We start from the raw sequence: 13,364 nt of genomic DNA, 5'->3' as shown, positions 1-13,364 counted from the left end.
ACAGCACACCAGCATGGCACATGTATACATATGTAATTAACCTGCACATTGTGCACATGTACCCTAAAACTTAAAGTATAATAATAATAAAAAAAAAAGAAAAAAAAAGAGCATGGGCTTTTGAGTGTAGCAGAAACCTCTCATTCCCGTGTCGCTCACTTAAATCTGTGTAATTTTGAACGTATTACTCTACCTCAATAAACTTCAGTTTTCCTAACAGTAAAAAAAAAAAAAAATTTGGATTTGAAATCCAGGTCTGCTACTTACTCACTGTATGAATTTGGATACATTACATAAATTTCAGTTTCCTCATTTATAGAATGCAATAAGAAAACTTATTTCATAACAGTTGTTTAAAGACTAAATGAAATTAACAGGCCTTCAATAAATATATTTATTTCTTTTTATTTCCTCCACTGACTCCACCTCTTTTTGCTTTTGAATGAATTGGTTATAACCCAGCTTGGAATCAGTCATGAGAGGGTTTATGATTCTAAAGGTTTGTTAATGAGAAACAGAGTACCTGATTTTGAGGATTATCCATGCCTTTCTCTTCTTCCTCTCTGCTCATTGGTCATTTATTATACATTAGCACACCAGAGAGGAGGCAGAAAAACAGAGAGGACACAGTAGATTTCTCATGAAATGTTACTTTGTTCACCAAAGTCTATAAGTAAAGGAATAATTGTGGTAAATCAAATAAGTTGGGTTATGTTTTAAGAGATGAAACAATGTGGCCAGACTACTGGACAATCATCTGAAAATCTTCACGTGGGGCAGAAATGTGGCAACTGAAACTTAATGTAATCAAGGAAACTCTGTGAAAAAATAAATCCACGTTTTATATATAAAATATGAGACCAGAAAATGATCCTAGAAGTCCCCACCGATTATTCGCCAAAGACATCCTCAGTTTCTGTTATAGGTAAAAGGCCTGCTTGATTTAAGTATCATCAACAGTAAAGAAAACATAATAGGAGTCATCATCCTACTCATGAAGAAAGCTGTGAAGTCACTGCCTCTAAGATACTTTTGTTTGCTCCAACATCAGAAAGACATAATGAAACTAGAAAAGGGCCAGAGAGACTTGGAACCAACCCAAATGCCCATCAACGACAGACTGGATAAAGAAATGTGACGCATATACACCACGGAATACTATGCAGCCATAAAAAAGAATGAGTTCATGTCGTACCATCATTCTCAGCAAACTAACAGAGGAACAGAAAACCAAACACCACATGTTCTCACACATAAGTGGGAGTTGAACAATGAGAACACATGGACACAGGGAGGGGAACATCACACACCAGGGCCTGTCAGGGGATGGGGGGCAAGGGGAGGGAGAGCATTAGGACAAATACCTAATGCATGCAGGGTTTAAAACCGAGATGACGGGTTGATGGCTGCAGCAAACCACCACGGCACATGTATACCTATGTAACAAACCTGCGCATTTTGCACATGTATCCCAGAACTTAAAGTATAATTTAATAAATAAATAAATACATAAAATAAAAGGGCCAGAGAAAAGAAGTCAAATTTGCAGGTGAGAGGAAGACTAGAAACATGAACATTCTTAGAAAAAAGTCATGGATTCTTAGAATTTGAATTATCCTGAGACAGTCTATATACCATTTCCTTGTGCTTCCAGAATATTCCTGATAAATCCTAAATAGTTTAGTTATCAAAGGCCTAATTGTACTCTGGAGACTGACTAGGATCCTCCCCTGATTTGCAGCCTACCTCCAATCTGTTATCTCAAATATCTTCCAAATATATCCACTTCTCTTTATCTCCACTGGTCTAAATCATCTTTCTCATTCATATAGACTACTGCAGAAGCATCCTCATTGGTTATCCTCTTCTATTTCCGCTCTTCACAGCCATGCTTCCCAATCCATTGCAATAAGAGTGATCTTAAACCTCAAATTAAATCATAACATTGGCTTACTTAGCATACCTTTAGCGATTGTTCATTGACCTTACATTCAAGTGCAAAGTAATAAACATGGTCCTAAATGATTGGCTCCTGCCTCCTTCACTAGTATCATCTCACATACCTTCTCCCTTTGTTCATCAAAGTTTATCCACACCAACTTTATTTCATTTCCTCAAAAGAGCTACCATCTTATATAACAATAACCTCCACCACAACAGCTAGCATTTATCAAGTTTTTACTACATGACTGGCATTGTGATAAGTGCTTTATGTGCATTATCACATTTAATCCTCATAAGAAAATCTATAAGGTAGTTATTTTCATCATTTTACTGCTGGAAAAAAAACCCAAATATTTAGAAACATTAAGTATTTTTTCCATAGCAAGGTAGGTGGCAAAGATGGAAACTATGTTATATTGCATATTCCAGGGAAGTTTTCTCCCCAGCCCTTCCCCGGCTAACTCATATCATTCTTTATGATTGCTACTCACATGCCACTTCCTCAAAACAGCCTTCTCTCATCTACTGATCTAAAATTGGCGCCCTTGTCATAGTCCCTTGTACTTTTTTTTATAGAATGTATCACAGTTTATATATTTCTTTATGTGACTATTTAATATCTGTCAAACCTCCAATAGACTGTAAATTTCATGAAGGTAGGGACCACATGTTTAAAAATGTGCCTGGTATAATCAATAAATATCTGCCTAATAAATGATTGAAAAAAGACATCAAACCTTCGAATAATAAGGTGTTGGATCACTCTATGGAAGAACCTATTTGAGTGTTAGAAATTCTATTAAAATATTCTTGCCTACACTAAACCAAAAGCTGTTCCCTTATAATGTCTATCCACTGATCCTCATATTGGTCTTTTGGCCAATAGTGAAAAATAACATTTTTTTTCTTTATAGTTCTTCGAATACTTTCAGCCTAGACAGTTTAAGACAGAGAGGACTGGTAATTATGGTTAGATAATTCTAGATTTACTTCTAAACATCTGAATGCTAGAATATGGAAGATGAGAGGGCATCTTTTGAAATTAGAGACTCATCTGGGGCACATTTATGGAAATTAATTCTTTGTATACTATAAATAATTGCAAGAGTTAGACATGAAATATAGGTGGGACTTCTGTGCTTCGCACACTCTATCACAAATTGAATTCTAACTGGTATAAATCTAGAAACAAACAAACCTGGAGGAGGTCCAGTTAAAGGCAATTAATGACTATACAAAAAGATTGAACAAAGTAAAAATCAGTTACTACAATTACAAGATAGATGTCATGAAGTGCAACCATATCTTCTCCTATCTCTCAAGAATTTTCTTGGCAACAGAACTCTGGATTAGATAAACTATATTTCTAAGATTTTGAAATTAGAAAGACAAAATGAAAGCCAGAATTACTGAGAGCCAAAAATAAAAATATTCTTTAGACATTTTATATATTTGAATAAACCTGATATAGTCAGTAATTTTTTAAAGAAGGCTTCATGTGCCATCCTTAACAAGAAAGATAGAATCTCAAAGTTGGAAAGGTCTTTTTGTCTAATAACTTATCAGATGCTTAAAGACCCTCTACAACATTTATATGAGATAGCTATTGAACTAATATTAAAATATCCAAGCATGGCATAATGCAGCGATTTGGATTTTGAGTTTGGAGCTCTGGGTTTAAATCTCAGTTCAGTAATTTATTAGCTATGTAACTTTGAACTGGTTACTCAATGTGCGCCAGATTCCTAATTTAAAACCAGAATAACAAAATGTATCTTTTAAAGCTGTTGGAGAATTAAAAGGAATACCATAATATGAAATGTCACTTGGCACTATACCTAGTACATAGCAAATGTTCAATAAATGTTATTTTCCCTTCAGTGACAAAAATCTACTACCTGCCAAGATAGTCTGTTTCCTCTTTGGAAAGCACTGGCAGTGGGTTCTTATACTAGGTGGAATTAGTCCAAAACTATTAAGTAAATAACACTTAAAAGTTTAATATGTAAGATATTATTTTAAGAAAATATGTTCTTCATTAGCATTTTAACTTTGGATACCAACTTTATATACATATCTTAAGCAATTTGTCACTCAGAAATGGCAGAATTTGAGTAATTTTGGATAAATGTAAGTTAAATCATATTTGACTAGAAGCCTTTAATAATCTAATTCATACAAATAATTCCTTGAAACTTTCCCATAAAAAGCAAGAACGAAAAGTTCTCTTTCTAGTGACCCAGGATTAATTAGGTATGGCAATTATCTTTTAAGACTACACAGATACTCTTCCTATTTTTATGAACAATTAATAACAAAAAATGAGCATCAGAAATGTTTTGTTGTTTTGTCACAAGACCAAGATTTATAATTGTTTAATTATTTAAGCCTACAAATCAACCATATAGAAAAAAAATTTTTAAGTCATAAGAAATAATATTATCTATTTTGTGACAATTAATTTAGCATACTGTAAATAAATTCACTTTCCTGGTGTTAATTTAATTTTCCACTTTATATATGTTGTGCAAGTTCATTTCTTACAGAATATTTTGGCTGGCTTTCTTCATTGTAAAGAATAAAATTACTTCTAACAAATCTGATTCGAATATAACATGAAGCCTGTTCTTCTACAATAATATTAATTTGAACAACTCAATCTTTATTTGAGGAACACAATTACACTTTCCAGCTCAATATCTCTTAGTTTACTGCAAATTTTCAAACCTAAAGAAAAACTATCTTCAAGCTATTAAATTATTGTATAATTTAATAAGCTTTTTAATAATGAAAAATGGCTGAGCACAGTGGCTCACACCTGTAATCCCAGCACTTTGGGAAGCTGAGGCGGGTGGATTACTTCAGGGCAGGAGTTCGAGACTAGCCTGGTTGACATGGGGAAACTCCATCTCTACTAAAAATACAAAAATTAGCTGGATGTGGTGGCACACACCTGTAATTCCAGCTATCCCAGGAGGCTGAGGCAGGAGAATCGCTTGAACCCGGGAGGCAGAGGATGCAGTGAGCCAAGATAATGCCACTGAGCTCCAGCCTGGGTGACAGAGCAAGACTCCATCTCAAACAATAAATAAATAAATAAATAAATAAATAAATAAAATAGTGAAAAATGTTAAGGTCAAATTAGATTGAAGCTATCAGAATAAAATTAAAAATCAAATATTAGAAACAATGTTTCTGAGGTCACAAATATAGTTTATATTGGATGAAAATGTTATCAATTGTGTTTTCTCTCACTTCTCTTTTGTACAATAGGTTTTATTTGTCAGCAGAAACATCACAAGTAAGTTTAAATTTGTAGTGGATAAGAATTATTCTGATTCTGTGTAACTTGATTATAGCAAACATAATCATGGCTAATATGATTCCTAAAAATGCTTACAGTTGATTAAAAAAATAAGAGCATAAAATAAGCTTACTGTTTCACCAATTTTTCCAATATTTCCTTGATCTCCTACTTCTCCCTGTCGAAAAAGAATATAAAGTTGCAAAAACAGTTATTTTTCAAACTAGATTATTCATGACAGTTTCAGTTTTCATTTTTAATGTAACTATCTAGTCATAACCTAGAAAAAGGCAAAGGAAATTTCAGTTACTTAAAACTTTGTTATAAGTGGAGCAAACCACCATGGCACACGTTTACCTATATGGCAAATCTGCACATCCTGCACATGTACCCCAGAACTTAACATAAAATTTTTTAAAAACTCTGTTATAGTATTTCTATGAAATGTGGCCTACCCTCTATTTTCATTCAAATAGTAATGTATCAGTCTGTTCTTACACTGCTATAAAGAACTACCTGAGACTGGGTAATTTATGAAGAAAAGAGGTTTAATTAACTCACAGTTCCACGGTTTAACACCAGCATGACTGGGAGGCCTCAGGAAACTTACAATCATGGTGGAAGGTAAAGGGGAAGCAAGCACAACTTCACATGTTGGAGCAGGAGAGAGTGAGAGCAAAGGGTGGAGTGCCACACATGTTTAAACTGTCAGATCTTGTGAGAACTCACTCGCTATCACAAGAATAGCAAGGCGGAAATCCGCCCCAATGAGCCAATCGCTTCCCACTAGGTCCCTCCTCCAGTTTGACATGAGAGTTGGGCAGGGACACAAATCCAAACCACATCAGGTAATAATCTATTTTCTTAAAAAATATTCTCCTATTCGTGACTTTTAATCACTTTTATAAATAAAATTTTTAAAAATAAAATCTTGATTGAGATGTACTCTGTAAAAGGCAGAGTAGTAAGCACTGTGAAAGATATCAAGAAGAATAAAATTAAAGTCTTTCCCACAGGGATGTTCTATTTGCTCAAATAGAACAGAATACATGCCACAGGTTAAGTACTAAAGGAGGTCTTAGGAGCAGGCACCTTGTAAACTGGAGCAGCTAGAGCTGACATCACTGGAGAAGTAATGCATGTTCATAACCTCTGAAACAAAATTTTGCAATCCATAAATCTCTGAAAACTCAGTTTTTCACAACTCATTTGGTGGCAAACTTGACCTAACTTGGATTGATTTGGCAGCAAAGCTTATTTTGTTCTGAATAAGGCCATTTATAGTCTTGATTTATTCCAATTAACCTGAACATCCTCACATTTCACTACAGAAATATTAATATATCTAATTATGGTATGCTGTCCCACACCCTTCTGGTAGTGGTAAATAAAATACAGTATATGCAACATATTACTTTTCAAAAATCCAAACATTAATGATTTCAAATAATGGATTATGAAACTGTAAGTGGGGCCCTGAAAAATATGTGACACTTAACACTGGTAATGAGAAAGGGTCATTTTTAGTGGTAAGGAATGGCATCGGCAAAGGTATAGATTAACGAAAGGTAAAAGATTAAGTTCAAAGTACCACAGAGACTGACTCTAATAGCAATATACATTTAGTGTACAGAAACAGATTAAATGTTATGTCTAAAATTAATCAATTACTGTCTAAATAGTAATAATTATATTCCAGTGTAGAACAGTAAGATGTTAAGATACTGAACAATATTGTAGCCAATAATGACATGTGGCTACTGAGTATTTGAAATAGGCTGGTCTGAATTGAAAAGTGATATAAGTATAAAAAATACATCAGACTTCAAAGACTTTCTACAAAACAAGAATAGAAAACATCTCATTAATAATTTCAATATTGATTACATGTTGAAAGGATATAATATTTGGATATCTTGGGTTAAATAAAATATACTATTAAATTAATAAATTTTACTTCTTTCTTTTCACTGTCTGATGTGGCTCATATTTGCTGTTCATGTTGCATTTCTTTTGGATAGTGGTGATTTTAAGCACTGAAACCTAATATTCATCATGAGTGATCACTGAAATAAACTTTCAAAGTCTACACAAATTTTCTTTTCAGTTTCTGTATGTATTTAGATAAATAGTAGAGAGTGAAGCACAGCAGTGGGTTTTAATAATTTTACCAGGCAGTTCATTAGACGGCATTTATGGAAAATTTATGGAGGAATAATATATGGATTCTTAGTTTTCTAGTATTTTTCCCTCCTTACCCATAAGTTACCCTTCTTAAATTCCAAAAAAGATGAACCCTTTGTGCTACTTAGTTTTAAGGGAGGTTTGTGTTAATAGTCAAAAAGCAAAAGCTGTTTGCAGATTACTTGCATTCTTACTTTAGTTTTCAGAGTCTGAAGGTAAGAAGTTACTTGTCTTTGACGACAATGAAAGAGAGAGAGAGAAGCTATTTCCCCAGGCCTAGAAAGAAAACACAGATCTAGGGTTCTGTGAAGAGTGTGTCCCTTAACCAACTCCCCCAGGCAGTGCCAGGTCCCAGTTAATAGCTACATGATGCATTGAAACGCAAATTTCAGTGACAGCTAGGGAGGAATGAACATTACAAAATTTCCTGTGTTTACTAGGTAACACAGAAGCCACCTAGGTTTTGGTGTGATTCTAGGGAGAGAAAGTATATAAATAACTGAGATTCCGTTTCTTGCCAGTTTCACTGGATGGTAGCTCACAGTTGGATTTCCTAGCGCTATTTGGCAGTCTAGTAAAGGAGAATTGTTAATCCCAGTAAAGGAGAATTGATTAAACCTTTTGTTCATAAATACTACAATCCTATTTTTCAGAGGACTTTTATATGTAACTTGAGAAAGAGTCAGGTACACATATTCTGCCCCAGGATAACTTTAGCCTCATACATACTGATACATTAAAAAATACTTCAGCTCATATTTCTTTATCAAGCTTGAAAAGTGTTGTTTAGCTTTTCCTTAGGTTCCGGCATCATAAAAATGATACGTTTAATATAAAAAAAAATAGCTTTAGGAAACTTAGTAATAATGCTGTGACTATGTCAATTCATAGTTAAATTTTAAATTTGCAAAACTTACCAATTCTTATAAGCTAGTTTCTTTCAGGTCTCAATTCTGTATGTAATAAACCATTGCATTACTTTATATTTGTTGGTGTTATAAAAATTATCCAAGACCTTGGAAATAAAGTAAATAGTGAGAGATATATCTTTTTAATATCATAAAGTGATGAAGGTTACCCAGTGATTATCTAGTGAATATATTTAGACTCACTGTTTACTAGTGATTAAAAGATCCAGACTTAGTAAAGTTATAGAAACTTGCAGATTTCTACCCAGTAGAATTGATAACCCCAGAAGTTATGGTTTATTGCCCTGTATGTGACACACAAATCTTATCCTAACATTTCTTTATTAAATCACATACATAGATATAGATACAGATGCAGACATAATCGCAGATACACAGATTGAGCATCTGAAATCTGAAGATCTGAAATCATAAATGTTCCAAAATCTGAAACTTTTTGAGTACCAGCATGACACTGAAAGGAAATGCTCATTGGAGCATTTTGAATTTCAGATTTTTGGATTTGGGATGGTTAACTTGTAAGCATGTATAATGCAAATATTTAAAACTCCAAAAAAATCTGAAATCTGAAACACTTCTGGTCCCATGCATTTCAGATAGGGGATACTCAACCTGCATATAAATAGATATAGATATAAAGATATAGATTCTCAGTTGCTCTTTGTAACAGTTTTAACATCTCACTGGTTCTTTTTAAGTTGATGTGTTCATTTCACATTTGTATGAAAGTCATAATTTTATCTTTCTGAAAATTATATTTTAAAACTGATAATAAAGTCAGTTGCTTTACCTTTAAGCCTTCTGGTCCTGGTTCACCTGCATACCCCTTTTGACCTGGTTTTCCCTAGAAGAGAACAGAATAAAAGAAGAAAGTATATATATTTAGTCATTCTCATTTTTGAAAGTTTCCTAAGATATATGAAATTTAGACTATTCTTATAAAATTAAATACTTTAAAATTATTTGATAAATGTATTTCATCATACTCATTTGCCATTCATTCTACAAATATCCAACTGTCTACTATGTGCCATGAACAGTTCTAGATGCAGAGGATCGAAGATTGCACTGAATATACCTACCCTCATAGAGCTTATATTTTAGTGAGAATAACAACATTTTAAAAAATAAGTAAAATATATAGTATGTTAGGTAGTGGTAATATGAAAGGCAACAAATCAAGCAGGGAAGGGATATATAAACTGTTGTGGGAGTTTTATTGAAAGTGTTCACAAGATTCCAGGAAAGAAGCCCTCACCGAAAAATTCTTTGCAGATTACTTGTATTCTTACTTTAGTTTTCAGAGAGTCTGAAGGTAAGAAGTGACTTGTCTTTGATGACAATGAGAGAGAGAGAGAGAGAGAGGCTATTTCCTCAGGCCTAGGGAGAGAAGAGAGATCCCAGGGTTCTGTGAAGAGTGTGACCCTTGACCCTCAACAAACTTCCCCAGAGAGTGCCATTCCCTGGGGGAGTTGGCAGTTTGGTGGCATTTCAGAAAAGACCTAAAGAAAGGGACAAGTTAAATGGTTATCTGAAGGAAAAGTATTCCAGGCAGAGGAAAAGGGCCTGTGCACAGGCACTACAGCTAAACTGTGTGTAGCATGTTGGAGGAACCAGGAGAAGCTGAAGAATTGAGAGGAGAAGACCAGTAAAGTGATGAGGTCAAAGAAGGAAATGGGGGATGAGAAGTCAGGTCATGTAGGGCCTTGTAGGTTGCAGTTAGGACTTTGACTTTTATCTGAGTGAGACAGGAAGCCTTAGACAAGCTTTAAGGAGAAAACTGATAAGATCTAAGTTTTAACAGGATCACTTTGATTCCAGGGTAGAAGAAGACAGTCCGAATAAGCGTCTAGTACAATAATCCAAGTGAGAGATGATGGGGGTGTGAATCAGGGTGGTAGCAGAGTGGTAAGATTCTGGGTATAATATGAAGGTAGAGCTTCCAGGAACTGCTGGTGGGTCATGTGTGAAACGTGGGAGAAAGAGAAGACTCAAAAATGAATCTCAGGTTTTTAATGTAAGAGTAGCAGACCAAATGAAATGAAGAAGACTGAAAACAGGTTTGGAGGGTAAAGAAAAAGCTAAGTTTTGGACATGTTAGTTTGATATGCTTGTTAGACATCTAAATGGAGAGATCTTGTGGTAGTTATTTATACAAATTCAGAATTTAACTGGATCAGTTAAATTCTTTCTAATCAGTAGAAAGATCTGATAGGAAGAAATAATCTTAGAAACCACCAGCATTTTGATGGTATTTAAAGTCCTAGGCTGGATGACCTCATTTAGCCAGTGAGTATAGATAGAAATGAGAAATCCACAGGCCAAGCTTTGGGGTACTCCAAAACTTAGAATTTGAAGAAATTAGAAAAATATTTAATTTGATGCCAGAAAGGAAGAAAATCATGGAAGTAAAGAAATTGTTTCTAGGAGGAGAAAGGGATCTTGTCAAATTCTGAAAAATAGAAGTATTGAGTAATAAGAGGATTTTGAAGATTGAGAAATGATAATTGGATCCAGCAATACAGAAACGACTGATCGTATTTATCAGATCATTTGTATTGTAGTGGTGGGAACAAATGTGGTTTAAGCAGATAGAGGGAAGAGAAAAACTGAAAGAGCATGTATAGACAACACTTTTGAGGAATTTTACTGAAAAGGGAAAGAAAAAATAGAGTAACACCTGGGAGAGAAACTGACACCAGAAAGGTTTTGTTTTTGTTTTTAAGCTAGAAGAATAACATCAGCTTTATATGCTGATAGGAATGATTCTGTATAGAGAAAAGAATATGTAGGAGAGACAGAGGGAATTGTTGGACCAATTATCTTGAGTAGTCAAAAGGACAGGGTATGTAGTAAACAAGTGGAAGTTTTCCTTAGCTTGAAAAATGGCCTGTTCATCCACAACAACAGGAAAGAAAGCAGAGTATAGATAGAAGAAGGTGGGCAGATGCAATGGCAGAAAACTGTAAGTTCTCTTCTGGTTACTTCAATCTTCTCAGGGAAGTAGGATGCAAGGCAAAGGCTAAGAATAAGGATGAGAGATAACTGAACGGAGTTTGAAGAAACAGACAGTATAAAGTAATAATTTAGAAAAGCAAAAGAATAAATAGGTTTGAAGATAAAATTCAGAATGTAATCAAAGGAATAATATAATGTTTTAAGCAGGATGAGGAATTTGGGATCATAAAGGAGACAAGACACAATGGAAAAGCAGCAGAATCAATGCATTGACATTCCTATTGGGGCTATTAGACTGGATAGTAAGAGAAAATGTATTAGAAAGAAAGATGGTGGTTGGGGAATGAGAAGTTTAAAATTGAAAATGAGAGGTTGCTATCACTGGTAACGACAAAGTAAAGGGTATGACTGTAGCAGTGAGTAGCTGAAAAGAACAGAGTACAAGATCACTGGGGGAGAGCAAGTCCACAGATGAGGTGGCAGGATATGGTTTCAGGATGAAACTGGTCCACCTGAGAAGATCATCAGGCATTAGATTCTCATAAAGACCACGCAACCTAGATCCCTTGCGCTCCTATGAGAATCTGATACTGCTGCTCATCTGACAGGAGGTGAAGCTCAGGCAGTTAGATGGTCAATACTTAGTGTCAACTTGATTGGACTGAAGGATACAAAGTATTGATCCTGGGTGTGTCTGTGAGAGTGTTGCCAAAAGAGATTAACATTTGAGTCAGTGGGCTGGGGAAGGCAGATCCACTCTTAATCTGGTGGGCACAATCTAATAAGCTGCCAGTGAATATAAAGCAGGCAGAAACATGTGAAAAGGAGAGACTGCCCTAGCCTCCCAGCCTACATCTTTCTCCCATGCTGGATGTTTCTCTGCCTTTGATCATTGGACTCCAAGTTCTTTAGTTTTGGGACTCAGACTGGTTCTCCTTGCTCCTCAGCTTGCAGAGAGCCCATTGTGGGACCTTGTGATCGTGTAAATTAATACTTAATAAACTCCCCTTTATATATATCCTATTAGTTCTGTCCCTCTAGAGAACCTTGACTAATACAAGTGGTAATGCTCACTCCCAGTCCATGGCCTGGGGGTTGGGGACCCCTGTTATATTGGATTTTATTGCTGTTGTCAATTAAGACATGCTTTTATATTTTTTCTTCTTAAAGTGAAACAGAACAACCCTCTGGCTCACATTCTGTTTTTACTACATCCAAAACTTTAGCCACTTACAACTGTATTTGAGACTTCTAGTCAAAACATTCTAATTTTTGCTTATGCCTGCTCTAAATTATCGAATCATATCCTAACAAGCAAAAAGCAAAGCAAAGAACTGAAAACCATCCTATTATTATTAAATATCAATTGTTCTCTAATTAATTTAGATATACAGAACAAGAAATATAGTTAAGAACCTGAATTATTAGATTTTTTCTATGATATTTACAAAACCAATTCTATTTTTATTTCCACTGGTTGGTAAGAGCCTTAGTGAGACATTCCTTTCATCTTTAATAATACTCTTTCAAGCACTGTGTAGTATATTAAGATAGAGTTATACATATTTACATTATGGAAAGAATCTCACTGGAATCTGGTATCAGCACATTTTCAAAGTCTTTGAAATCAAGTGATTCAGAGTATCAGTAACAGAATCATAACTTCCTGTCCTACTTAAATTCTATCATATTGTATTGATTTTGAGAGTGTTATACTTGAACATGTAATATTAAAACCTTATTTTCACATCTAAAAATAGGAACGATATCTTGCAGAGTTGTTTTCAGGATTAAAGATGATTCATATACTTATAGCAATAGTAGGTCCCAAATTGATATTCAACAAATAGCAACAACAATAATAATTAATATTAAGACTGTGTAGACCAGAGATGAATATGGTTCTCCTGTTTTCGAAGGAAGTAAATTTTAAATAAGATCAATTTTATTGGGCTCAAATACCAGTTATTCTGTTATATAATTCTCACAAAAAATAAAATGAAAACTCTTTTTTTCCTCCAATGGGATAGTAGCAATATATGTGC

General features: G+C 34.5%; 1 protein-coding gene across 2 annotated transcripts in view; it reads right to left on the bottom strand.

Moving 5' to 3' along the window:
• The window catches only part of COL24A1 (collagen type XXIV alpha 1 chain), a 421,841-nt gene that overhangs the window by 208,488 nt on the left and 199,989 nt on the right, over positions 1-13,364 (bottom strand). For both annotated transcript variants that reach the window (XM_002810653.5, XM_063718582.1), the window contains 2 exons: positions 9,152-9,205; positions 5,382-5,426 (listed from right to left, as the gene is read on the bottom strand). In XM_002810653.5, coding sequence (XP_002810699.3) covers positions 5,382-5,426; positions 9,152-9,205 — 99 coding nt within the window. The remainder of the gene's footprint in view (positions 1-5,381; positions 5,427-9,151; positions 9,206-13,364) is intronic.

This window comes from Pongo abelii, chromosome 1 (assembly GCF_028885655.2).
Source record: "Pongo abelii isolate AG06213 chromosome 1, NHGRI_mPonAbe1-v2.0_pri, whole genome shotgun sequence".
Taxonomy (NCBI): Eukaryota; Metazoa; Chordata; class Mammalia; order Primates; family Hominidae; genus Pongo; species Pongo abelii.
The sequence above is the reverse complement of the archived record's forward strand: the minus strand, read 5'-3'. Positions and strand labels throughout refer to the sequence as shown.